This window comes from Caloenas nicobarica, chromosome 4, assembly GCF_036013445.1.
Source record: "Caloenas nicobarica isolate bCalNic1 chromosome 4, bCalNic1.hap1, whole genome shotgun sequence".
Taxonomy (NCBI): domain Eukaryota; kingdom Metazoa; phylum Chordata; class Aves; order Columbiformes; family Columbidae; genus Caloenas; species Caloenas nicobarica.
The window spans coordinates 5,118,679-5,146,461 of NC_088248.1; the positions used below are offsets into that span (position 1 = coordinate 5,118,679).

Here is a 27,783-nt window from a genome sequence, read left to right on the forward strand (position 1 = left end):
ATTCCCGCTAAAGCTGCAAATAAGGATCATAGCCAAGCTAGGATGGGAAGCCAGGAAGCGAGCTTTTCACATAAATTTGAGAATCCCCATGATGTATTATCTTGAGTAACTAGGTGGAGGATCTGAGATTGTTCCCACATCTTTTAAATGTGTTTTTCTACCTGTTTCTCTGATCTAGGTCAACACCTTCCAGCCGGAGCAGTGCAGCAGAGATTATCACCTGAAAGAGGCTGCAGAAACAGATCAGCCTATCCAATGCAGAAGCAGCTTTATTGGAAGCATTTCACTGCTGGAGGGGCAGTTCTGGATCTTGCTGCCCCCAGCCCCAAGAGCCAGGTGTGACAGCACTTTCTGCCTCCCCACAAGGATGAGGTTTCTCCTCACCACAGCAACAGGCAGGCCTTCTCTGTAAGGGATGAACTTGCAGGGAGTTGGAGAAGCATAACAGAAGATGTGACCAGAACCCCCTTTACCTGCTGCTATACAACAAAAGTTGAAACTGTAACACCCCATTCTTACATTGTGTAGTTGAACCCCTCATCACTAACAGAAAGCAAGTGGTTTTGAGTTCAGATCTCTGCAGCCAACAGAAGTAAAGCCCACCCATGAAAAGGCCACACCAAGACAGAGCCATTTGCCTACTACCTTGGAAGCTGCTTTAGACTCTTCTCTAAAGTTCATACCCTACAAGTCAGCAGAGGCTGCTGCAGTACAGACCATTTTTTTTGTGTCTCCGATATTTTCTAAGAAAAAACAGCAAGGAGTCAGGCTCTGCCACGATCAAAGTTGGCTCTTCAACATCCACTCAGTTTACCTTCTTCCTCTTTGGTAACCAATGCCTTCCTTCTGTGAAGGCTGACATCAAGTAAAACTGGCTTTAAATAGCCTATCTGCTACTAAAGCTGTCACATGTAACTGCAGGATAAAACCCCTGTGCCATTGCACTTGATGGCATTTAGCAAGTACAGTATTCTAGGACTTTATTTCCAGACAGGCCAAGGACAGCTGGTAGGATTGTCCAAGTTGCATGTTCCGGAACAACTGAGCTGCACAGTCAAGACATTTTTCAGTTAGTGGACAAGAGACCATCAGTCTTGATATAACATTTATTGAATATTTCCACTCTAGTGGATGAAAAGTCTGTACAAAACCAAACACTTCCTTTATTTAAGCCAATCCAAAAAGCAGTCAGCTCAACCAAAACCCACTACAAATACAATAGCTTCTCTGAAGCCATGGTAACACTTAAATACAGTTAAGACTTCAATGCAGAAATTTGGTTTGTTAGAAAGCTCAAAGCTTCTCCAAGTTACAAAAAGGCAAAATTGTGTTTCACAGATACAGTCCACTGGAATCACCAACACTGGACAATTAAGTACTTAAGAGTCCTGAGATAACAAGGAATCCTGGTATCCTTTAGACAGTTTTCTGTTGTCCTTTCTTTCCAATGAGAGACTTGTGGATATGCGGTATTACACCTAAGAAAGAACAATTAAAACCATGTTATTTCTCTTTAACAATTTTTCTAAACTTTGCACTTCAAACAAATGACAGCATTAAGCAACCTGTGCCCTGTCAGAGTTCTTGCCACTCAGCTCTAACAGTTAACAAGCAATTTACATACCACCACCAGCAATTGTTGCCTTAATGAGAGAGTCCAATTCTTCATCTCCTCTAATTGCAAGCTGCAGGTGACGGGGAGTGATGCGTTTCACCTTCAAGTCTTTGGATGCATTTCCTGCCAGCTCAAGAACCTGAGGACAAGAATTTTTAAATTGAGTTACAAAAGTCAAGTGAGACTAATTGCATGGCCTTAGCTATTTTATTCTCTGTGATAAATACGCTATTAGCGATACCAAGTCAGCAAATAATGCATCTTTTGAAAGGGTTCTTCCCTTTCATTTAGTCTTCCCAAAGAGTGCTTACAACAGATATGACATGCTGTAATACCACATTTCATAAAATACTTTACACCTCCCATCTCTCCTGCATGTCACAGCTACCTGATCTGCACAAAATGCAGAGCAAAAGGTCTCACGTGCTTCACAGTCTCCTGATGATGCAAAACTTAAAACTAGCTCAAAGGAAGTGAATGGTTCACAGCCTAGTCCATGTTGGCAAAATACAGCCGGCTCTGGTCATGATGCCATTTCAGAGTTGACCAACTTGCTTGCACCCCTTGCAGGAGCTTTACCTCAGCTGTCAAGTACTCCAGGATTGCAGCACTGTACACAGCGGCTGTGGCTCCTACACGCCCATGGCTGGTAGTCCTAGACTTCAGATGCCTATGGATGCGGCCAACAGGGAACTGGAAAAATAACAGAAGTATGAACAGGCTGTGACAGAGACAGAAAAAGGTACTACTCTAAACCTCACACTGGGCAAGAGAATCCCGGTGTCAGAAGTACAACTGGAACTAGGCTACATTTAAACACTCAAGAGTCCAGCTAAGAACACTGTATGCCAAGCTGTGTCCAGTTCTGGGCCTTTCAGTTCAAGGACAGGGAACTGCTGGAGAGAGTCCAGCACAGAGCCATGAAGATGCTGAAGAGAGTGGAGCTTCTCCCGTGTGAGGAAAGGCTGAGGGAGCTGGGGCTCTGGAGCTTGGAGAAGAGGAGGCTGAGGTGAGACCTCATTAATGTTTATAAATATGAAAAGGGTGAGTGTCACGAGGATGGAGCCAGGCTCTTCTTGGTGACAACCTATGATAGGACAAGGGGCAATGGATACAAAGTGAAGCACAGGAGGTTCCATTTAAATATGAGACTTCTCAGTGAGGGTGACAGAACACTGGAACAGGCTGCCCAGGGAGGTTGTGGAGTCTCCTTCTCTGCAGACATTCCAACCCGCCTGGACACCTTCTGTGTAACCTCATCTGGGTGTTCCTGCTCCGGCGGGGGGATTGCACTGGATGAGCTTTCGAGGTCCCTTCCAACCCCTGACATTCTGGGATTCACATCAGCAGCTCCACAGTTCTAACCACCAGCAATAGCAACAGCCAGAAGGGAATTCTCTTCCCTCTCACACAAAAGGTTGGAAAATACTCAAAGCAGACATTAACAGACTCGAGGGTCAAACAGATCCTTACCCCACTCCGGACAACAGACAAAAGGCAGACTGTGCAGGTTCCACAAGGTACAACCAACCATGAGATGGAAGGCCAACATGACTTCTCTTTACCCCTATCCCGCTCACCTGCAATCCAGCCCGCTGAGAACGGGACACCGCTTTGGTCTTGGTCTTGCCGGAGTCCTTCCCAGCTTTGCCGCCGGCCTGGCAGAGCGCAGTGTCAGAGCTGAGGCCCCGCGGGAGCAGCGCCGCTCCCGCGCATGCGCTCCCGCCGCCCCCGCCCTCCCCTCCCGCCGCCCAGGCGCATGCGCGCCGCCCGCTGCACCCAGCGCCACATGCGCATGCGCGCCCGCCACGCCCTCTCCCCGCTGCACTACTGCGCGTGCGACTCCCCCCCCCCCCCCCCCCCCCGCTTCTCCCTGCCCCCCCGCCCCGCGCGCCAGCCGGCAGGTAACGTGCCTACCGGCGCGCGCTGCCCTTCCCCGCGCGCCCGCTCCCGCCCCCCCGGCCGCCATCCCCCCAGCCCCCGGCACCTCCCCGCGGCGCGGCCGCCCGCCCCCACCCGAGCCGAACCCCGGGCCACAGAGGCTCCTCACCATCGCGAACAGCAGCGCCGCGCCGCGCAGGTGCAGACAAAGGAAGACGAGCGTCCCACGCGCACGGCGCCCCTGCGGCAACGCCGACCTGCCCCGACCCGCCGCGATTCAAACTGCGCCCGCTCCCGCCTTCCCCCGGCGCTTTATAACCGCCGAGCGCGCCTGCATCCGGGAACCCCGGCCTCGCCCCCAGCCAATGGCTGCGGGCGGGGGCGGGCCGCTCTCCCCCAGCGACAACCAATGGCAGGGCGGGGCGGTGCCGGCCGCACGATGCGCAGTGCGGGAGAGGCCGCGCCCACCTTTAAAGGGACCGGCGCCTGGGCGGGGGGGCCGCTGTGACGGCCCAGGAGAGCAGCGGGGGCGGGGGCCGCTGAGTCCCGGCCGGCTGCGGCCCCCAGCGCCGCTGCGTTGACCACGGGCTGCCCCAATGCCGCCGGCCAACGCCCGGGCTCCGCTTGGCGTTCCCTGGTCGAGCTGCCCGGCCCGGAGCCCCCCCGGGCCGCCCTCGGCCAATATTTCAGGTGTGAGAGGTGGTCGCCAGCAGCCACCAACGCCCCAACTCATTCCTGAAGGGTTATCAATCGCCAGGGCCCATTCCTGCACCGAGCCGAGCTCTGCCTCGCCTTTTACGCCAGTTGCTTTAGATCCACCATGCTGCCGGTTGAAGCTTTCTCCAATAAGGTTAATTAGTGTACAAAGCACCTCAGAAGCAGCCTGAAGGAGATTATGTCCCGGGCTTGGGATCAGAAACTATTAGGCTGGATTAGGACACATGCTCTGGTTTGTATTTTTACCTCCGTCTTACGCAAGAGATGCGTGATTACCAAGGGCAGCCCTGCCCCAAACCCATTTCTCTGGATGTATCACAAACTGTGGTTAAAAACTGTCCATCATGAATTCGACTCTGAGTGTAACGTTTGGTTAGTGCAGTGCAGATGTCCTCAGCTTGGGCACTTCGAATACCTGCCTATATTTCCCTGAAATGAAGCCTTAGCCCCGTTTTTTTTAGGTGCCTGCCATTTTCAGTACAGCATTGTTATTTCTACTTCAGAAGAAAAAAAAAAAAAAAAAGGCAGGCTACCCATTTAACCTCAGAGCTCAGTTAATCTCCCTCTTTCATCTCCAAAAAGTAACAATTCATTGTGCTATTCCAGAACTCCATAGATCCTGAGAGACACCCAAGCCATCTGTGAGTATGCAACAAGCTCAGCAGAAACCTTGGCCCTTCTAAGGCAGAATAGCTCATCAGAGGGAGGACTGGCTCAATCTGTCATGTGCTTTACCAATCTAATCATAAAACCACCACTTTAATAGGTGTTAATGTATGTATTTACCTTTCTGTTGAAGGGTACCGAGCATGATAACTACTTTTACAGATAGACGTTTAATGGGCGATAAAGTTGTTGTGAGGAGACTCTCCTTGCTGTAATGTTTTCACTTTATTCAGGTCTACAACAAGCAAAATACTCAGAGCTCTAAGATAGGAGGGTACATGCTGATCCTCAGAGCTCCTCTTCAAGGTTTTTTCAGCTGTTTACTGAAATAGTAAAAATGTAAAACTTCGTGGCTCTTCCACTCCCACGGCTGACCACAAATCCTTGGTCCCCCGGTTACAAAGGACCCTTTGCTTGAGCCCCCAAACAGCCCAAGGCCACGTCCTCCAAGCCTTCAACACCCAAGCTCCAGTTCAGGCGTTTGGTGTGAGACCCACTTCCAGGCACAGGCGCGGAATTGAGAGCACACACTCCTACATGCAGGAATCTAGCGGTTTGTTTTTATGTAACTGTCTGGTGCTTCTGTCTGTTTGAAGCATTAGCTGTTTATGCTCTCCTCAGCAAGAAAGAAGAGGCTTTATGGTTTTTTTACAGTTTAAAAACAAACCTCTCGATTGTACAGAACCCTGCAGAAGATAAGATTACGTTCAACCGGCTGTTTTAAAAATTATTTCCGGCTGAAGTGCCTGCAGCAAAGATACATTTGCCATTTTCCTTACAGGCAAGAGAAACCAAGTTGCAGGCCATGAAGCCCTTTGGGAACAGTATGCAAGATGTAGGAGGATAAAAAGTTATTTTTCCTCCTTTTTTTTTTTTTTTTTTTTTTTCTGTCCGCAGGAGTGCTAGGAAGTGGAACAGAAATGCCTCCTACCAGATGGTGTGAATCCCTGGCACACGTGTTCCCTGCTTCCCCTGTGAGCTTCCCTGGCGGCTCACTTCGGCTGCACACTTCAGCCGCTCGGGGCTCCTTAGGCCTGGGATTAGGCAGGCAAGGCAGCCTAACACCAAAGGTTGAGCTAATGCAAAGTTGTGTGTTTACCAAATAGACCAGGTTAGGGACGTGGCAGGTAGAGAACAAAGAAGTAGTTCCAGATCACCCTGTGCTGGTGAACAACCCTCTCTAACAGCTACGACCTGGGCTCCCCCCCTGCCCTGGTATTTAAAGAGAGACATTTCGGCTGGTTTAGGTACACCAGGAACAACCCCAAAGCAACTTCAGTCTCAGCTGTGAGCACAAATAACCTCAATCCCACATGCATTTTCACCTTTATCTTCCTAATGAAACCAGTACCGCCTACCACCCCAGTGTATTATCCAGTTTTTGTAACGTAACCACCTCATGGGGGAGATGGAAGATATGCTTCAAGGGGGACACAGCAGAGTAATTGGCTTTTATCGGTCCAATTAACATTGGTAGCTACCTTTAAGGAGGTGAAAAAAATCCCTCTAAAAGGAAAGGTTATGGAGAACTTAGTGAGGAAAGGTGCACCGTTCAGTGGGTGTAAAAAGGGAATTGCTGATAGCTGGGCTTGTGCAATGGTTTTCACACCCTGTGGTCTCAGTGGCAAGGTGTGCTGGGGTGCATTTTTGTTACCTCGAAGGCCACAGTGATGAAGGACTTTGCATCATTTACCCAGCCCTTGTGCCACTGCTTTATTAAGCTTTATTAAGCTTTTCTGATGCTTTTCTGATGCTTCTCATTGCAAGATGCTGTACTAAACCGTCATCTGCGTTAGGAGTCCCGTGACTGACCTCCTTTCGTTGTAGCACATTACAGGCAATCCTGATGTGCTGGAGAACTGGAGTGTAGTGCTGCTTTTCCTTTCTGCTCTATCTACTACTTAATATGATTTCCTTCAAGACTAACACTCATTTTTACTTGCCTCCAAAATATGGACACATTCTCTAAAGCAGAGACCACTCCTTACCCTTCACTAACTCACGAGCCTGATATTATTTGGACTCTCTCTTGAATCTGTTCCCCGCAGGGCTTTAGTTTCTGCAGAAATGGTGGAGATCATCTCCATTAATAGACCAGTGTATGAAGTGCTCCCAAAAAGCTTTTTCTATCACATTCCTCAGGGAATATTCTGGATCCTGAAGGAGGTTGTATGGGAGATACACACCTAGCTGCTCAGCCCTGCCATGGTATTCCTGGGATACAAATTTGAGTATCTGGGGAACTTCAAAGCCACACAGGGGAAGGCATTTGGGAAATTATTTTTTTTTAGGTGACAGCTAAGCAGAGACAGCTTGGTTTTTAGTATACAATTTTTAGGATGCCTAGCTTTGGCCTAACTCCCCCTTAGGTGAATTAGTTTGTGGGGTTTTTTAATTTTTTAATTTTCATTTTTTGTTTGTTTATGTTTATTTATTTATTTGCTTATTCATTTTTAAAAAATCTGTAACCACTGCTTGCATTCATTTAGACTCTATTTTTGTGGTGAGATCAATTACAGTATGGGCTTGTATTTGCCCCTGGGGTCCTGCCCCCCCTGCTGAGGGCTTCCCTGCTGCCCTTTTGCAGAACCTCTATCAAATAACAGGGTTCTGCTCGGTTGGGTTTCCCTACCGGCTGCTGTATTTGGGTTCAGGAAGATCACATCCTCTCCGGTTGCACTGTTGTGCTGTGCGTAGTGACGAATGGATGCAAGTGTTTGGTTTAACAGACACATTTGTTAATCTGGTATCTGGAAACAGCTTTGCTCTGCAATAGATCTGTGGTTAACACTTGCATACTGATCTCAGAGAGACTTGAACTGCCCGTATATCTACACTGGTGTCCATTGTACGCTCTTGTATCCACTATTAAGGGTGTCATAAGGACTAGTCTGAGTAGATTTTTATCTTGTTCTTGTTTAGCCAGCTGTGAAAGGAAGCTATAGACAGTTAGGCAAAATGAAATGAGGCCAGAAATCCTTACCCTCATCCTTCCTACTGTCTTGTGCAGAAACTTATCCTCCCCCTCTCTCTTGTTGCTGCTTCAGGCCTCAGTCCTCCCTGTTTGAGCTCTGTTCAGTATGGTAACTGAACTAATATTTATGTGATATTTTGTGTTGTGCTATAAAGCCATATGCAAGGACCTACTCCAACTGTCTTCAAGATGGGGAACTCTCAAGTTGGATCTAATTTGCCCCATGATACCTATGCCCAGAGGACATTGTCATTAAATAGGCTTGTACCAGTTGTAGCAATTTGGTTATATGAATTTCTTTTCCTCATAAAGCAACTTGGAAAAACCTTTTTGGGCCAATCGCTTCTTGTTGTTTAATCTACCATGACTCCCAGACTAAGCCTACATTGTAAACAGTGTGTGTCTGAGGTGGTGGAGTCACCGTGTTTGCTTGGAACGGGCAGTGTGCTATGAGCATGTCTTATTTTGGTTCATTCTTTCAATAATATATACTATATAATTATTTCAATAATTGTGTTTCTTCAATCAGTCTGCTCACTAGAAGTTTTCAGTTAATTTGGAACAAAGAGTAGCAAAAGTTCAGAATCAAATAGGACTAAGGCAGTGTTTCGCATCTGGTTTTCAGTGCAATCCTTAGAAAAGAAAATCCTTTCTTTTCTCTGTGGGACTGCAGTCTAATCACCACCTCTTCCAAACAGCAGCTTTGTCCTGTTAAGTCTCTACACTCTTCTTCCAGCACTTTTCATCCACCTATCCACTGAGGTGGAGTATCTGGGCACCTCTAGCCCTGACCACACCAACGCAGAAGGGAAATCGTGCGATTTGAGAAATCCTTTACGCAGAAAAGAAACAGGAAGAAAATTATGTTTTCCTGAAAGTGGCTTGTTCCGGGTTTCCAATCAAAATGCCCCTTTGCAGGAGCTGGAAAAGGTTCTTCACAACTTGTTCTGTGAAGATGAAAGGAAAACCAGAAATGCCACGTGCCCCTTAGAAGAGCAGAGAGAAAATTCACTGGGGAGCTTGTCCTTTTCTTGCCAAAGTCACTGCAGGTGGAAGGGATCGAATTCTTCTTTGTTGGTAGGAGACAGCTACTACAGCTGTCATTTGTCTCTAGATTGACAACCTGGTTTACCTTTTACTTGTGGTGTAAGTTGATTTTTGTGGAGAAGTAACTTAAGCTTACAGCTGGAAGGGGGCCCTGTGCTGCAACCCAGCTTATAACACAGACAGCATAGCCCTCACTGAATAATGCATAATTAATAATAACGTTCTCATTTTTAGTCACCTGCAACAAAGAACTGCAAGCCCCAGGGTCTGTTTTATACTGAGAAAAGTACCGATTTCACAGAGCTAGGAGAGGTGTCAGTATGAATATAACTATTACCAATATGCCTTTACAAACAATGATAAGAATAACTCAGGAGCTCACTTCTGCCCAAATTTGGGATTGCAGCTATAGGGTGGTTCATTCCCCAGAAGAAGGACTCACTGAGAGGTTGTTTGTTTTGTTTGTTTGTTTGTTCCCCTTTATCTTTAAATACTAATGATTGTAGCTAAAAAAAAGAAGAGTAAGTGGGTATTAGACTCCTCATCTTCATCTCTTCCTTGCTCTTTGCTGCAGTGAAGATCCTTCTGCTTTGGACTTGTTTTACAAATTTCTGAGTTATTTTAGTTTCCTTAATGCAGAGATTGGCACTTGGAAGCAATTGGTCCTGCAATCTAACGATTAATGAGCAATTAAATTTGATATACTGTGAAAATGGTTCACTCTTTGACCAGGGGCATGAAGATGGATCTCTTAAATGGTAATGGGGCTGTGACTGAGCAAATAAAATAGGTCCAATGGTGGCAGCACAACATAAGAAATAAAAACCTTATCTGAAAGATGAAAGGATGGAAGGTTTTCTCTTCAGTATGGTCTTTAGGCTGAGTCATCGCTGCTAAAGAGGCATCCCTGTTCTTGGGGAATGGAGGTATCTTGCCTTTAAAACCAAAGCACAGCACTTATCTTGCTGTAAAATTGGAAAAAAAAACCGCCAACATTTTATTTTTTACTGTCAGGCATCCAGGCAGGGTCAGACTTTTGCACAGGATGGACCTTGTGTGACGGCCATCTGGTTAAGATCCTTTGCTAGGGCTTCAGAGCAGGAAAGGTAACATATTTAGGGATCCTGTGCTAAAAACAGAAATTTTCTTAGATGTGAAGGCAAAATAGAATTTAGTGTGTGAAAGTCACTAGATGGAGTTACTGCAGATTAACAGAGGCATAATTATACAGCTATTAAATGACTGCCTTTAACAAGTAAACTCTCTTCTAGCTTAAAAACAAAATCCCATCCTGTAAAATTTTGTGAGAGTTTTATATGTTCTGATAATTTCCTGATTAAACATCATTGCATCTTTTCTAATTTTCTCACCTGGGGCTGGGCCTGCATCTTCTTGCATTTGTCCAAAATCCAACGCATTAGATCCTATGTGCCTGTGGAGGCCACGCAATTGAAATAATAAGATACCAAACACTTGCAGCGGTGAGTAGCATTATCATAGCTTGTGAAGCACTTGCCTTCTTATGCGAAAAGCAGAAAGAAAAAATCTTCATCAAATGTGTCAAATACGATGATTTACTGGTGGGGCCTTGCAACACCTGGGAGCAGCCTGAAGGAAAATAAATATTCAGCACAGAGAGAGTTAAACATCGGTGGTTTGAAAGGGTTCCAGCAGGAGCATCTCTTTTACTGTGACTGCCAGAGGACGAGTGTCCATCCCTTTTATCTTAGTGAAGCAGCTGGGCCGCTGCTACCATAAATCAGGAGCAAAACTACGGGACGGTGATGGGGGAGACTTACGGCAGGGTGGCGGCAGCGCATGGCAGGACAGAGAGCAGAGCGGGTTAAAACGAGGCGCTCAGACCTCCTGCGGGAGGGAGAGATGGGGGACATGAAGCTTGCAGCGCGGCGGCGACGGGAGGGAAGGGGCAGTGCAGATACCTGCCGGGCAAATCCTTCTCCAGGGGGTGGGAATCGCCCCCGCTTGGCATGGAGCAGGTGGGAGGTAAGCGTGGGGCTGGGCTTGGGGAGGGAGCTCTGCTGTTTGATGATGCCCTGGACCCCTCACAGCTGGCTGGGAAGCGATGCCAGCTCCTGAAAGCCACTGCTACCGGGTGGGGTGAAGCCACAGGGAGCTACTTGCCAACAACAGCCTCTCAAATGTGAGTCTTGTGGTGTCTTTCTCAGCCCCACGGCCTTGCCCAGACCTGATGGCAATGTCACCGAAGCCTCTGCAGCTTCCCTGGGGCTTTCTGTTCACCGGCACAGGGAACACAGAGCAGGACTTGCCAGTGTGGCATCTTCCAGCGCAGACGTTACAGGCAGGATTTTTAGGCATTCCTCTTGATCACTTTTAAACCTGTCTCCTGGCTTCGGCACACGGGCGATGGTGCAAGTAAGACGGCCAAAGCTGCAGTAGGAACCAGGTTGCTTAAATATACCTGCACAGCCTGGTTTGGCTCCCTCACTGCCCGGTTTGCCAGCATAACCCTGCTGATGCCTCTGGGCTTCCTCTTGCTTTAGAGCAGCCTCAACCATGCAAAGTCTGAAACATGCAAAGTAGTTTCCAAATGAGCCACCACGGAAGAAAAGGGTGGGGATGAGCAACTGAGAGCTCCCCTCCGAGACGATGAACGTGGTTTCAGGCCAGTGGTCCGCTTCACACGGCTGCTTGGGGTGATACAAGCTCCCCACATTCTTGTGTTTGAGCTAGACTAATGCTCATTGCCTGGCTGGGGTCTCTTCTTGAGAAACATCATCATCCTTCCCCTCTCTTCTGGTCTTGCAGACATCTAAACCAGCACAACATTTACCTGAACACAGGCATAGCCAGGGGAGAGGGCAAAGGAGTATTTTTGCTAACTAATGAGGAAAGCGTGTGCTAATGTCTCTGCTTGCTATGGAACTGGTTGCGTGCTTTAAGATGCCTGTTCCGATGCTGATGTGCAGCCGAGCAAGGACTGTTCATGGTGCCACCTCCCAGAGCTGCCATCAGTGCGCTCCAGCACACTGCGCACAAGTCTTGGTGTTCCTCGCCCTTTAGGAACGCTTAGGGAAAGAAAACAGAAAAAGCCCCCCAAAAATAAAAATCAGATTAGAGGTGCTCAGTGAGCCGTTTCTAAAGGAATTGCCTGTGAAATACTTTGCTTTTCACCTCTCACAGTGCCTACACAATTGCATAAAGCTGAAAACCTCCCCCCAGAAACCATCCTTGGACAAAAAGTGGACATCCAGCAGCTCCCAGGCCACCAGCCTCCAAGGACTCGGGCACAGTGTCACCACAGCAGCGAGGGCTGATGCTGCCAGCATGGATGGCTGATAGTCACAGACATTGCCATGGAGAGGGGTTGTCCTGCAGGGAGAATTTGTGCTGGAAAATACCCCCGTGGCAGTGGTGTATGGTCGCAGCCTGGCTATAGGGGTTTCCCCTGTTACCTGCAGCACCTTTCCCACCACATCCTCTCCCCTTTCATTTAGAAAGAGTCAGCCATTGGTTTGCTGTTATGTGTGATGGATGTACCAGACCCACAGCAGGAACAGCTCCTCCCAAACTCCACATCTCCCACTCCCCTCCTGAGACCTCGGGCAGCCCCGTGTGGAGCACAAAGGACATACCGCATCCCTGAGCATCTTGCAGCCCCCCGATCTGCACCCACAAAAGCACCGTCACCACCTCTTGCAGCGTCGTGCACCCTATTTCCTGCAACCCCCTGAAACGTTCCCTGACATATTCCAGCCTCAGCAAAAGTGACAGAATAGCACAGTGACAGCATTAGGCAGCACACGGTCACTGTGTAAAACCAGCCTCTTACTCAGCAGCCTTTGCTGTTCTTCAGAAACACTTCACCAGAGATCTGTGCTCAGCTTTGCCTAAGCTGGACCTTTAACATCAGCCATGTCTCCAGCAAGGAGCACTTCTTACTGTATTTCGAGCCATCATAGTTTTTTTCAGAAGTAGCATTTCCTCCTCTTGAAAAAAGCAAAAACGTTCAGCAGCAGCTGGATCGATCTATGACTTGCATTTCCCCTTAGACTTGCCACTGACTTATATATATATTTACGTACCCATCAGTGCTTTCAGGCCCCACGGGTCCTTATTGCGTTACAGGAGAGAGGGTTTTTTTGTCAGAAGGACTAGGAATCACCCCTGTCTGAATGGTGGCATTGCATGGACTGAATAGGAGGTCCTCAAACAGAACAGCAAAATTTCCTACGTCCCTAAGCTCATCAGCCAGGAAATCAAATGTTGGGGCATTTGCATGTCATTATTGGCTACCTATTAAGTTAGCCTAATTAGCTAACTAGGCTCATTGAATCCTCAGTGTTCACTAATCACAATTAGAGATGGGCCTGAACCAGGACCTGGGTCCCAATTAGGAGATAACAAGCTCTTGACAACCCGCCGTCTCCAGCGGTCACTGTAGCTGATCATGGGAGTGCGGGATCCCCAGGAAAACAGCAAGGAAATGTCAGACCCACACCATTTCTGCCCTCAAAGTCTCCAGGCAGCTGAGAATCAGATCAGGAGCTAAATGCACCAATTGCTTTGCTACGCTCTGCATATACCTCATGTGCCATACCCCCAAAAAGTGAGGGGGAGTTGTTTTTTGCACCCATCTGTATCAGTTGCATCAAACCATCTGCAGTGGCCAGAGGAGCCCCTGGGTGTTAAAGCTCTTACATCTCGTCATCCTTTCTTGTCCCCTTGGCACATTTTGAGCGTGACACGGTGACAAAGCCACGTACGTGCTGCAGTCACTATTCACAAGTATCTGTAGCAATAGCTTATGCACAGTTGAAAAAGTCCGCTTGTTCTGCCAGGAACCTCTGACCCCAGCGAGGTGTGGTCGCTCAAGTAGCCAGCTCCTCCTCACTGGAAACTGATAGGTACCTCACTGAACAAAGAAAATCCAATTTGGTGTCAAAAAGCAACAAACCAAATTCTGGTCTCTCATTTTTTCTTCCTGCTGGTGCAACACATCAAGCTTTTTGCTGATCTATACCTTGGATGCAAGAAGAGTTTCGGACCCGAGGTTATTCTCCTGTCAGATGTGGACGTTGGTGATGTGTCCTCACTGTAACACGGGATGAAAGGCTTTACGAACCAGGGACATTCACCTCCGTACCGCAGCGCTGAGGTCGGTGGTGGGCAGCAGTGGGCAGGACCTGGCTGCCCGCGGAACGAGGCTCCTTCTGGCAAACCCCCTTGATGAACTGGTCATAAAAGCCTGATGCTGCTCTATCATTTCTTTTTTTCTTCAAGAGGACGACTAGAAAATGAAATTACTGTAGTTTCCTTTGCTGTAGCAGAGCTTAAGGGGGATATTAACTCAGAAGCTGATCCACTGCTCACCAAAGTTGGCGGTGCCTTTTCTGCCAGCTTCAATGGGTGCTGGAACTGGCTCTCTATCAAAAGCGACTTTGGTGTTCTGTGCTTGTGTGAGCCTTTCCTCCCATTTCTCTTTGGGGAATAGCTTTGGGAAGCTTCAGAGCTCAGATGAAATATTTGCTGTAGCTTGTCCTCAGCTTTTTTTTCTCCTTGCATCACGGCTGCTCCTCTCTTTTACAGTTGGCAGCTGTAATCACCGCTGGCCTCCTCCTGCTGTACATCCCACTGTGCTACGAGGACTTCCATTTCCATGTGGCTCACGTGTACGCTCGCCTGGGCTACCCCAGTGCCCAGCACATCCTGGGACAGAGGTATTTGCAAGGTAACATGTCTTCCAAACTGACTGACTTGCTGCCACGAGTATATATGGGTATAAGCCAGAAACACAAAAGTGGCTGTGCGCTATATAGTACACCACTGCACTGCTAGATTTTGGACACCATATTTTATATCTTAATTATTACCTTTCTACTGCACTGCTAGATTTTGGACACCACATTTTATATCTTAATTATTACCTTGCTACCTTGTCTCACATCCAGGAGCCGGAGTGGAAAAAAATGAGGACATGGCCATGCACTGGTTCAGGTGAGGTGCAAAAAAACCCCCCAACTTCTGCTGTGGGAAATCACCCATTCCTGGGGAAAATCTACTGTGGTGTGCGAGGAGGAAAAAGGAAAAAGAGCCAGCAGTGCTTTTTAGGGGAGAGCCACTCTGAGCCGTCCTGCGCCGACGGGAGGGAGACGCGTGGGGTGGCAGCGGGGACCCCAGGAGCTCCCAACTTCTGGCTGTTGGTTGGATGCTTCGCTCCGCTTTACCCACCTGCTGTTGCTGTTATTTAAATCGCTGGGAGGGATGTAAGTATCTCGACAGTGAGAGCGCAGAGTGATGCCAGCGCTGATGTACAGGCTCTTGGGGAGGTTCGAGCCGCAGGTGGGCAGTGGGAAAAACGCACAGGAGGAGGGGAGAGGGCCAGGAACTGCCGAGGCAAGCGAAAATCAAGTTACGGCAGCGTATTAATTTCCTGCTCTCAGCACACGCTCCCGTGAGGTTTCTGCCACGTAAGCCGGGCAGCTGTGCCCGGTGTGTGCATTCGCTGTGGTACTACCCGCTGTGGTTACACCCACAGCTGTGTCCCCCGAAACCCTCCCACTCCTGCTGAGAAACGGGAAGGATGAGGGATGGGGAAAGTTACTGTGCTACCCAAAAAAAGTGGGGGGAGAGAGAGGGGGTAGGTTGGATGTTTCCTCTGTGTTTGCTCAAGGCATAGAGCAGCATCACGCTGCATGAGTTTTGGAGTTAAAATAACTTTGCATGTGACAGCAGGGGTTGTGAACCAAGAAGGCGTCTGTAAAGACATCTGTACTTGAACACTGAAGCCTTGGCACCTTTCTGGATAAGGATGTTTCCCAAATCAGAGCCTGAAAATTTTCAAGGGGTCACATTCCAGGACACTGGATTTATACGTACTTTTGTCCTCCTTTGCTCTTACCTCACTTTAAAGCGTTCAAACTCAGGTTTTTCTTCTTCTGTACTTTCTCTTACCACTTTCTTTGCTTCTCTCTCCCCTGTAGGCAGGCTGCAGGGCAGGGCCATCCCCACTCCTCCTTCAACCTGGCACTGGGGGCACTCAGAAACATGACGGTGGCACTTGAAGAAGGGTAACCTGAGCTATTCCTTTTCCTTTCCATCACAGCTGCATTCCCAGATCCTCCTGGGGAGGGTGGGGACCTGGTGCTGTAGATACTCCATGCATGAAGCTACTCCAACTTTTCTAATACCCTCTCCTTGCATGGTCAGTAATGCAGCCCAACCTGTGGCGAGAAAACTGGAAAACCCAGTTATCCCAACGAGATTACAAAAATCAGGTGGCACAGTACCTAAAATGCCTGTGGTCTGATTACATATGTATTTCCATCAGTGATTTCCCTGTCAAGGCAAGAGACCCACACTGGTACAGAAAAAGCTATTGAAGTGACATTAATTTTCTACTAGAAAGACCTGTCTTTCTCTTTTCGGGAGCCCCCTTTTCTCTTTCCTTCCCATCCAGTGAGGTCAATGAGAAGTTTCCCGTTGACCACCCGGAGGTTGGGTTGAAGCCGTTCGAAACGTGTTTCTCTCCCCGGCGTGCCCGCACACACTACACACCAGTGTTCCCAGCAAGGCCCACAGCCAAAGAAACCTTGCCTTGTTTACATTTACTCCAAGTCTGAAAAATAATTGAGGTTGGGGAGATCAGTCTTAAGCTACCTGAAACTAAAAAAACCCAACGTTTGGGCAAACCCTGTGAGATGAAGCCAGTGTGTTTCGTTTCGATCTCCACTGTATGATCAACTCAACTAAGACAAGAAAGTCACCGAACCCAAAACATAGGTGCTCAGACTACAGGGAAAAGCAGAAAGAAAAATCAGATCATTTTCTGAACAGAGGAGAGCTGACTTTACAGACACTTTCAGATCCAGTATTTGTGGTCCTCTTACAAAAGCCTGGGTAAATAAAGGTCAGCTAGGAACAAATCAAACCTCCTCCTAGATTTTCTTGATGAAGATTTCATGTCCCTTAGGGAAGTGGAAAAACTCCTTGGTGTGGCTGCAGCCCATGGGCTCCAAGAAGCTCAGCAACTTCTGGAAAACATCCTCAAGAGCAGAAACCTTCCCTGAATGACCACTGCAGCACTGACGCTTCTCCAGCTTTCCTTGCTGAGTGTCTAGTCTTCAAGCATTTGAAATATTAATCAGAAATTACGTTTGCTTCTCACTGGACCGCCACAGTCAGATCTATGGCAGCGACGTGTTGCTGCTCCTTCTCCTTTTGCTTCCCACCTCACGGCTTCTGAACAGCCCCGGAAAGGTGAGGTGGAGGAGACAAAGAGCCTTCAGGGTTACACTGACAATGAACATACGATCATTCTTAAAAAAGCCCTGGTAGTGTTATAACGAGGGAGCGAACCAACCCTCCTGCATCAAGAATGAATTGGTGGTCACACCTTGCACCAGCTGATCTGCGAATACTAAGTTAGATCCAGATACTGATCTGGGCTTGATGTGGTGTTGCTTTTGCATTTGTGCTGTGTGTATTTTATGCTCTGCTTAGGCATTGCAATACATGATCAAGACTGAGGCTTTGTCACTGTAAATCAGCACGACATGCATACATGATGTCATTTGTAGTAGAAATTACAGTGATTTCATAGAAAATATAAATAATGCCCTCACTTAATGGCTATTGTTCCTTATCAGCTTTACCATTGCCATGCCAGTTTCAGGAGAAAATAATTAAATTTAATGGAAACCGCCTTCATTTTCAGGGTGGTCTCGGTTTAAAACCGCAGTAGGAGCAATTGCATTTCACGGGAAGTGCACTCACTAAACAATGATCCACAGTGCTTTGCTACCAATAAAACTGTCTCCCAGGGCTGCCTTTGTTGGTGTGCAGTCTTTCCTTTTTTCCCTGCCGTAATTATCCGGCTCACTCGTTGCGTTACACAAGGTCCTGTGCCCCCCCGGGGGCCCGAGGCCGCATTTGCGCTGCCACCAAGGGAGCAAAGGGGGCGCTGAGCCTGTGGTGGAAGCCAGGCTTTGGTTTCTGAGAATTGCTTTTGCACTGTGACTTGTAGGCGAAGGCGTGAAGGATTTTGCCCAGGCTCTTTTTCCCCCGTCCCCTCTCGGGTGTGAGCCTCAGTATTTTTCTAGAGCGGTACCCGGGGGACACCCCGCGGACACAACGGGCTGGCACCCGGCGGGGGCTGGCGGCCACGTATTGGGTGAGGATGGCCAAGCATTGCCTCTTCTCCACCTGGCTGTCCCCAGGCTGGGCTCCTGGGGGCCAGCTCTGGCTGTCCCTTGGCCTCCCCGGCTTGTCCCCGCCGCAGCCCCAGGCCCTGTTCTCGGCGCGGCCGCCCGCTCCCCCCGCGCGCTCTTCTCCTTTCTCTTTCCCTTCTGCGCTCCCTCCCACGCATCCCTCTATTAAATCTGGTGCCACAACACCCGCGGCAGAGCAGCGCGGAGCACCAGGCGGGTTTCTCTTTTTCCCTCCCCCTCAAGTAGAAAAGCAAGACAGCGTTTGCCAGCTCAAAAAGGAGCTTGTTTCCATGGCCCCTGCAGCGGCTGTGGACTGGGGCCCCAAGCCAGAACAGAGGAATATTTCCCTTGGCATGAGGCTTGCACTGCACCATGTCCCATATCCACTTTTTTTTTTTTTTCCGTCATACAGTAAACATGCATGAGCTGTAGCTCCCGGTTTGGAACCTAGACCTGTGCTATATGTCTGAAATATAGAGAAGCGCGCTATTTAAGCACAGCAGGAATCCTTTTCAGGCCTGTGGTACCCTCCTTTTTGTGTCTGCGAGAAGGAAAACCTCCTATTTCACAGGACTGAAGAAATCACCTTTTTCTGCCCCCTGTCAAAGCAATTAGGTTTTTGTGTGCTGATCGATTTTCCCACCTGAACTGTGTCACTGTCCGGCACCAAAATGGGCATTAACACCAACCACGAGGCTCTGCAGCTACCGGGTGACAAGTCAGCCTTGAGGTTCCCGCTGCCTTCGCTTTGGTGGCAATGTGTAAAATCAGCACATTACTCATTTGCTGGTTATTTTGTTCGCTGTCTCAAAAAAAGCTGTTTTGGAATATGACATTTTTCCTTTATCTCAGCTGTAGTTTCCTTACTGGTACACGTGGCCTCATACAATGGGCGAGTGTCTTATCATCCAACGCTTTCCAGGTGGCCTCTTTTTTAACAAGGAGTAGTAAGAACTGAAAAATAAATCACGAGGAACCTTGCACATCAAACAGCAGTGGGAAAAAGCTACTGCAACTCAGTGCGACGCTGAGATTTCGCCAAGAAAAGGCGTCCACCGGTTTAAAGCAATTTGCAGAATTAGCGCTTGCATTTCTACCCTCGCACCGCCTCCCCTGAGACACGAGCGTCTCCCACCCTAACTGCTGCCAGCACGATCTCCCACAGATTTTCTTTCAGTCCAATCCCACGAAAGGCAGTTTAGCAGTTGATGGCCGAGAGTGTGCACAGTCACATTACTCCTACCTTTTTTTCCTCCACCAACCTGCCTCGCTGGGGCTGTGCTGGCTCCCAGTGGGTGCAGGCACCCTGATACCCCCCAGAGGAAAAATCCCTGGTCATGGGGTCCTTGTCCCGCGTGGTGCTCGCTGGACCTTCCCGGCAGCTGCCAGCCCTCTCCTCCTTGGCACTGCCTGTGCACAGGCAATTAGGAGGATTTTCTTTCCCAAAACACAGCTCTAATTATACTCTAATTCAACTTATTTGAAGTGCATTTTGGTAGCATTTCCATTATGCAAATATCAATTTATTATCCTCACATTATGTTTTGACTACAGTTGTGTTGCTAATTGGAGGCAATTTAACTGCTTTAAAAAACCCCATCCTTTCCTCTCCGTGCACCCTTACTTCCTCGCAAACCACACAGAACAGACATTTAGCACAGAGTCAGTGATGAAAACCTGCAGTTATCAGCTCCATTTTCATCACTTTAATTGACTTTCATCATATTAGAAGCCACTTAGAAAGTACAGATTTTCTGATTTACTTGGGTTTGGAGACAGAGGCATGAAAGAGAGGAGGGCAACTTACTCCAGATGTGTTTCTAACATTTTCCTGCCCAAACCTTTGGGTGAGTTTGGTGTGGCTGCCTGCTACCAGTAACTGGACATGCTGTTGCCTTTGGCTGTGTGTGGGGGGAAATGATAATGATAAAGATGCTCGTCTGGAAAAGATGATACATTTCAGGGATAAGAGGGAGGAAAGCTGACCCTGGAGCTCTGGGTTAAAAAGCCCCTAGAAAGGGCCGTGGCAAAGAGGCGAGGCACTGGGAAAAGGTGGCAAAACCCCAAGAAAGCAGCAATTCCGATCTACTCTGGCTGAGCACAACAAGGGGACGGTAGGTTTTGGTTGTGGGGGTTGCCCGGCTCGGTGTGGGCCTTATAAGATGGGCAATGGAGATTTTTTGTGGGGGAGAGAGCGAGGCAGCCACAGTGAGGTGCGTGGGAATAGGGACTAAGCGGTGGGAGTTTACAGAGGGCTGAGCATTCATCTGTCACCAATGCCCTTAAACCCACAGGGTTTTCCTCCCAACACCTTTTATAGTGACCATGACTTCTGATTGCTTTTCTAAGCAGACTTTTCTGTTGGGTACATTGGATGTCCTTTGGGCAGGAAGGGATCCTCTGTGTCACGGGGGCAGCAGGAAGGGTTCTGCCTCCCAAGCATCTCCAGGGATGCCCCTGTTTGATCTGGCTGGCGTGTTTTCCAACTGTAGAAATGCTGAGGAGCTCTCAGAGCTTTCCAGAAAGATGACTTCTGGTGGGGGGAGGAAGCGTTATTGCCCATAATAAAAGCCCATCAGAATAACCAAACCTATAGATGGTTGAAGAAGCTGTGCAGCCCTGGCTTTGAAGTGTGTGCTTCAGCAGCAGCTGAACATTAGGGGTCCCCAGTGGACTTTGAAAAGCTTTCTTAGGAAGGAAGAAAAAGAAAAAAGAAAAAAACCCAAAGCCTTCCTGAATTTCTCTACAATAGAAATCCCAATACCCCACCCACCTACCAGGCAAGCTCTGTTGATGCCAGGGACGAAACAACAGCATAAATGCTCTGATGTAAAGTAAAGACAGCAGCCACCGCACTGTGCCTACAGAAACCGGGGTCTCTCAGGGAGGGTCTTTTCTTCCTGCCCAAAGTCAAGCTTCAGAGCTTTCTGCCCCATTTTGTTCTTAATGGTACGTGCTACTGCAATGCAAAGGGTTCTTTTTGATTTGCTGCTTTCCACACACCCCTCGCTCCCCGCGCCTTTTAATTTCTTTTCCTCAGGAGACATTATCTTTCATTCGTGGAGCAAATTCAGTGTTCCCGTAATGGAGATGTAATGGCATGGGGGAAGCTGCACCAAACCTCCTCCGGCCGGTGAGCAGCTGGGCTTTTCCTGGTGGAGAGGAGCTGGCGGTGAGATCGGGCAGCGTGTTTGCACTGGTTGCATCCATCAGATGCCCTAATTGCACGGGACGCCCTGGCCATCCCCCTGTCCCGTTCTCCTGCCCTGTGAAACGCCGCAGGGACTTCACTAGCACTGCAATGGGAGCACGGTGCAAGGAGAGGCCAGACGTTGGTGTCCGTGTCTGGACGGGAGCGAGCTAGAGGTTTGGGGAGCTAGTGGAACTCTTCCCAGCCCAGCTCGGCACTGGTGGTACTGGGGACGGTGCCCGTTATCACACCAGTGAGTAGCTGGTGAGCACCCCAGGCCAACAAGTTGCCAGGCTCCGCAAGATCTGAGCGCTGCCTGGGGCTGTTTGGTGCTGGAACGGGCAGGGAAGCAGCGGGCTTTGGCTGACAGGAGGGACATGCAGACCCAGGCAGGCAGAATCTTAGAATAATGTAGGTTGGAAGAGATCTTTGAGATCATCGAGCCCAGCCATAAACGCAACGCTACCAAATCCACCACTAAACCATGTCCATAAGCAACACATCTACACATCTTTGAAACACCTTCAGGAGTGGTGACTCCACCACTTCCCTGGGCGGCTTGTTCCAATGCTTGATAACCCTTTCTGGTGAAGAAATTTTTCCTAATATCCAATCTAAACCTCCCCTGCCGCAACTTGAGGCCATTTCCTCTCATCCTGTCACCTGTAACTTGGGACAAGAGACCAACTCCCTCCATGCTCCAACCTCCTTTCAGGCAGTTTCGGTTTCAGGTCTCAAGCAAGCACCAGGCAATTGCAGAGCATCACACGCAGATTCCCCAAGATCAGCATTTTGTGGAGCGTGCAGGACCTGCAAAAGGCCTTTGTTTCTTGGGACCCCTGCGTAAAGCCCGTGGGTACGGGCTTGGTGCGACTCTGGCCACCGGGAGAGGAGGAAACCCTACCTGCAGCACAGTCAGCTTCAAGAAAGCCACTTCATTATGTATCCCACCACTGAACAGCAGTGCTTTAAATTAAGGAGCTCCCCAGAAAGGGAAGACACGGTGGATTTGTCTTCCTGAGGCTAAAATGAGTGTTTTGATACAAGTGTCCAACGAGAAGCTGACAGCACTTTAAAGGGCTGTCATTTCAGTGTCCCGCGGCTGACAGCTCTGTAATTCAGCTCTCAGAGATTATCACATATGATAACCCGCATTGCTTCCCCTCATAGATTATAAAGGGACAAATACTGCAGTGTTGTATCTTTAGCGCATTAAGAAACTCTTGAGACACATGAAAGACGAACTCTGCATTTCTGCTTGCTCCGCGTTCTGTGTGGGGCACTTCCCGGCAGCTGCTGCCAGCAGGATTTAGGACCTTTTGCAAACACCGTCTCTGCTAGAATGAGGCTTAACAACCCCCTGTTTCCATTCACAAATTCATTTTTTAACACTGGAAGTGGCAAAGTGGGCATCGCCTCACTACAGGCTCTGCAAGATGGGCTGCTGCTGAGACAATCTCAAACCCCTGCATTTTCCGTTCAGTTCAGACCTTGCTCAGCTCCCTCAGAAGAAACAGGCTGCAGCTGAAGTACCGAAGGTTACTCAAAGGCCAGATGGGACAGTATTAATTAAAGTTGGGTATCGACCCTCATGGCCTCCCTGGGAATAGCCCCTCGGCACGAGGCTGAGCAGCGCAGGGACGCTGCGGCTCACGAGGGCTGGTGACAGCCCTGGTGCAGCATTGCGACCCTGGTGAGAGCCCTGGTGCAGCATTGCGACCCTGGTGAGAGCCCTGGTGCAGCATTGCATCCCTGGTGAGAGCCCTGGTGCAGCATTGCGACCCTGGTGAGAGCCCTGGTGCAGCATTGCATCCCTGGTGAGAGCCCTGGTGCAGCACTGCATCCCTGGTGAGAGCCCTGGTGCAGCATTGCGACCCTGGTGAGAGCCCTGGTGCAGCACTGCGTCCCTGGTGAGAGCCCTGGTGCAGCATTGCATCCCTGGTGAGAGCCCTGGTGCAGCACTGTGTCCCTGGTGAGAGCCCTGGTGCAGCATTGCATCCCTGGTGAGAGCCCTGGTGCAGCACTGTGTCCCTGGTGAGAGCCCTGGTGCAGCATTGCATCCCTGGTGAGAGCCCTGGTGCAGCATTGCATCCCTGGTGAGAGCCCTGGTGCAGCACTGCGTCCCTGGTGAGAGCCCTGGTGCAGCACTGTGTCCCTGGTGAGAGCCCTGGTGCAGCACTGCGACCCTACAACACAAGCCCAGCCTTACAGGGAGACAGCAAGGTCTGCCCAGCCTTGTACCCTGCCCTGCACGTACACAGAAGAAAACCTGTGCGATGCAAAAGCCAAGCTGCATGCTCCATCATAAAATAAAATCCAAGTATTCTCAGGTCATTTCAGTTTCCCTAATGCTATCAAGATGCCTCTGAGGGAATTTTTCTTCTGCCTCCCTGTTGGAGCAGGTTCCAGCTGTTCCCCAGGACGTATAGCCTCATGTGCAGCACGGAGCCCACCAGCTCTGAAAGCTGAACTGTCTTTATGTTGCTATTGGGCTGCAGTTCTGCCTCGCCAGAAGAAAGATGTGGATCCACACCTGGGTGGGTGGAAGAATTTGCCACTGGACAGTAAAATAAATAATGGATATTGAAGTCAAATGCAATTACCCCTGAGGTACTCCCAAAGGCAGTAAAGCATCTGTGATTCCCCAGCTCTGTGAACTTTATCACTATCAGGTGCGTCAATACATACTCCTGAGCATTCAAAGACAAAACCTGTTTGGGAAATGGCTTAAGCTCAGACAGAAAAAGCATCTTCCAGTGCTACATAGCTTACCTGGGACTTACCGAAAACTTGAAAATATGACATCATCAAGCTTGAAGTTTTGAATCTGGCAACACCTTTTCAAACCCATTTCTGAGCAGCTGCTTCCCTCAGCCACAAGCCACAAGGGATTTTCAGAAGTTTTTGGGGAAATCTCTTGCACTTTTGGGAAGTCCAAACCCTCTCCAGGGGATTTCTGGGGCTCACTTTGGGCACGTGTTGCAACTGAGTGCCAGGGAAGATAGATGGCCATGGCCAGAAAATCTCAGGGCTTAGAAGAAACGTGGTGCTGAATGGCACAGCGGTTTGTACAGTCAGCAGCACCCCTTAAAAAATAGTCAGTGCTAGCACCTATTTTGCCATCAGCTGCCATCCAAATATCCATACACCCCTGCCCAGAGGTGGTTTGAGGCTGTGAAGAGGTCGGATGGTCAGGAGAGAATGGGAGGAGGCAGACGGAGCCCTGGCAAGAGCTGGGTGGTGGGAGCAGACCCACAGCCCAGCCTTGGCATGGGACCACAGCCCTTCGCCTGGCTGTCTTTGTGGAAGAGCTGAGGGCGACCCGATCACAAAAACCCAAGGAAAAACCTCAACAAGCCACAAAGATGGGACCCGTGCAAGCTATTAGGAGTGGGAGCAAGGCAAAAATCAGATGCAGAGGAGAGGGACAGATTGCAGATGTAGAAGTGACTTCCCAAGAGTGATACGCCATCAAGGCTTTCTGTAAAATGGTCTTTAGATTTATAAGATACAAAGTTCTGAGTGTTATAATGACCCAATCTGTATAAATGTGGTACCCTAAATTTTTGTCTGTTTTCAGCAGTGTTAATTTTCCATACTTCAGTCAATCAGAACTTAGTACGGAAAACAAGATCGTGTCCCTATAGAAGCCTCTAATTCCTGCAAAAATATCCCAAATCATCCAAAACCATAATCAGGAACACACTCCATGTACATACAAGTCATTACCCAAATGCACCTGATCCTGTCCCTGTTCCTCCACTGAAATGTAGTCAAAGCTCCACTGATTTCACTGTCCAGGGAAGAACCAACAACATACACCATCGTAAGAGGTGACCTGCAACTTGGGAAGTGTCTTGCAGATTGATCCAAACATGCCTCTATCCTGCTTTTCAGGAAACTATGACAGTATTTCATGGTATATAAATGTAAATCCTTACAGAAAGCCATGATGCTTCTTATCGTTTTGCTGCCTCAAGCCTAACAAAGAGAAGAGATGGGAGCAGCTATAAAAGTAAGAGAGCCTATGAGATCCATGCAGCAGCAAGGCATGACCATAAAGCTGCGTCCTGCAGCCAGAGCCTCCGTTTTATGGTATGAGCCACCACAGAACAAAGGCAGAACCTCAAACGTGGAAAATAAAAGGAATGTAAAACACGACGGGCAGCAGAAGCGAGCTGCTTCCTGCATCAGATCAATCATTGCTTTGGCAAGATGGCTCCAAGCAAGAGCGTGCGTTATCGGTAACGGAGCAGAAGATAAATGATGCTTCTGATACCTCACTGCACCGAGGGTTAACAGCGTAGTAAAACATGGACGCTATGTTATTACCTCCAAGACATAACTGCGTGTGGCATTGCGTGGCACCTGCTGAGGATTAAGCATCCTTGCTGCAAGAAGTTTTTGTTTTCCCTGAGTTGCCCCAACAGCTCAAGACCAGAGTCCGCAGCACTTTGTAAACCCCCAAGACAAAATAAAAGTCCATCCTTCGGAGATGGTGTTATAACCTCATATTAAGCCAGACGTATGGAGCGAGGGGCCGTCAGCACCGGTCTCAATCAGAGGGGAGGCAGCTTGTGGGGAAGGACACCGTGGTATTTGGGGTGCTTGAAGCCAGTTAGCCCGTTGCAGATCAGCCGTGGGTGCTGGCAGGACAGAAATCCCTCCAAACTCACCAAAAAAACAAGCCGGCTGCACAGGGTTCAATAGCAAAGAGAGCGCACTTTATGGTCTTTCTGGATGTGGTATCCACCACATAATATTATACATCAGGCGTTTTGGCCAAGAGTAATGTGGCAACATGGAGCCTTGGGCTGAGGAGAGCCTATTTTAAAGAAATTAATCTCCTCTGCTGAGCCTGGGTAACTCTGCCAAGGGCAGATGATGCTTTAGCTCACGGGGCCTAGAAATAACAGCTCCAGTTCTTCCAGGCTTGGGCAATTTTTCTTCCCCTGACTATGGATTATTGAATCAAACAAGCCATGTACAAGGCACACGGCTCATCCCAGGGAGCTGAGCCTTCCTTGGCCGGGTGCCTGTCGCAATGAAGAGATATTTAATTTGTTTTAAGACAGAAGCCAAACGTGGGATCCAGAATAGCTGTGAGTGCTGTCTGAGTGCTCACACGTCGCTGTCAACCCACCATCCCTGCAGGTGCCCCCTCAGCTCCAGCACCAGCCGGACCTGCCATGGACCTTCTTGCAAATCTGGTTTTCCTTCCCCAAAGCTGCTGTACGTCACCCAGATGTCAGTGAGAGGCACCGGTTATGCAAAGGCAGGAACAACTGTATTTATCGTAAATCCAAGGTTGGTATCAATCCATTTGGAAGAGCACCGTGAGACAGAGGGGCTGCTGGGTTGAGGTCTGGAGAAAGCCCCGGGCACAGGGAGGAGGAAACAAGACTTTCAGCAAGGAAAAAAAGTAAACTATAGCCCTTTTCCCACATCTTGACTATGCTTGCCTTTGATATGGAGTTAATAAGAGGCACTGAAATATGGCCACGTTATAGCCCAGAATAAATCCAGGAAAGGAATCGAGTTGTCTCTTAGGAAAATTCAAAGGCCTGGGTGCTCTTTGAAAACCAGAGGCAAAATTATCCTCTGTGGCTGGGGTACGACATCGCTCTCGGGGGACCCTCATCTTCCTGCCATGGCCACCTGGGGAAGAATGGGTGGATTTTGGGAGCGGAGCCTCTCAGAGGTGGAAAATGTTTTCTCAGCATTCAGAAAAAATAGGTGAATAGGGATGGCATCCTCCACCTTTTGCTACCGCACAGCTGATGCTTCTCCTGCTCCCCGTAAAGCGACTGTTTAATTAAGGAGTCAGCTCAACAAAATTAGAATAAACGCTGCCAGAGCTTAATGTTGACCAGATCCCTTTTACTGCCAATTTTCCATCGAAATGAATAGCCAGCCATCACGGCCTCTGCCGTGGCTGGCTCTCGCCCGGCTCTCCTCTTTTTGCCACTAGCATCAGCATGGCTGACTGCCTTAAAAAACAGCAAAATCAGCTAATTTCCCTCCTTTCCCATATGGTTTATCCAGCACAGTGCTGGATGATCCTAATTTGTTTCCCAAATGCCTGTGCACTGGTGTCCGAGTTATCACCAACCGTATCTCTGTTAAATGTTTTAAGTAAAATGTTAGTGGCTCTGCCCAAGCTCTGATAAATATCTGCTTAAGATGAACTGAATCTAGCAGGTTCTGCTCCAAAGTCCCAATTCAGCAACGTTGTTAAGTCCATGCTTAAATTATTTTATATTATATTATTTTATAAAGCAGGATGAACAACTGAGCTGGGGTCTTGAGTCTGTCTCTGTGGCACGCTCAGCAATTACTAAGCTGTTTGCCCAAAACTTGTTCACAAAACAGCAATAACAGCTGCACTATCACTCACTTTTTCAGGAGTGGGGAGAAAACCCCAGGCATATACATTTTCCTTCTTATACGAGGTAGGAGCCAGACCAGTAAGTGGTTTCCCAAAACCATTTGTAAGATATGATTT

The 27,783-nt window shown here is 48.8% G+C and overlaps 1 protein-coding gene across 1 annotated transcript; it reads right to left on the reverse strand.

Moving 5' to 3' along the window:
* Window positions 1–1,138: 1,138 nt before the first annotated feature.
* Window positions 1,139–3,822, reverse strand: LOC135987970 (histone H2A.Z). The gene is made up of 5 exons (XM_065633408.1): window positions 3,666–3,822; window positions 3,196–3,273; window positions 2,195–2,308; window positions 1,625–1,754; window positions 1,139–1,478 (listed from the first exon to the last, which is right to left on the reverse strand). Exons 1-5 carry the CDS (start codon window positions 3,666–3,668, stop codon window positions 1,417–1,419), a joined length of 387 nt encoding a protein of 128 aa, XP_065489480.1. The 5' UTR covers window positions 3,669–3,822; the 3' UTR covers window positions 1,139–1,416.
* Between the last annotated feature and the right edge of the window lie 23,961 nt (window positions 3,823–27,783).

Coding starts and splice junctions, on each gene's coding strand:
- LOC135987970 (XM_065633408.1), bottom strand. Junction 2,309..3,195: donor CTCAGCGGGCTGGATTGCAG/GTGAGCGGGATA, acceptor TTATTTTTCCAG/TTCCCTGTTGGCCGCATCCA. Junction 1,479..1,624: donor GGCAACAATTGCTGGTGGTG/GTATGTAAATTG, acceptor GTTCTTTCTTAG/GTGTAATACCGCATATCCAC.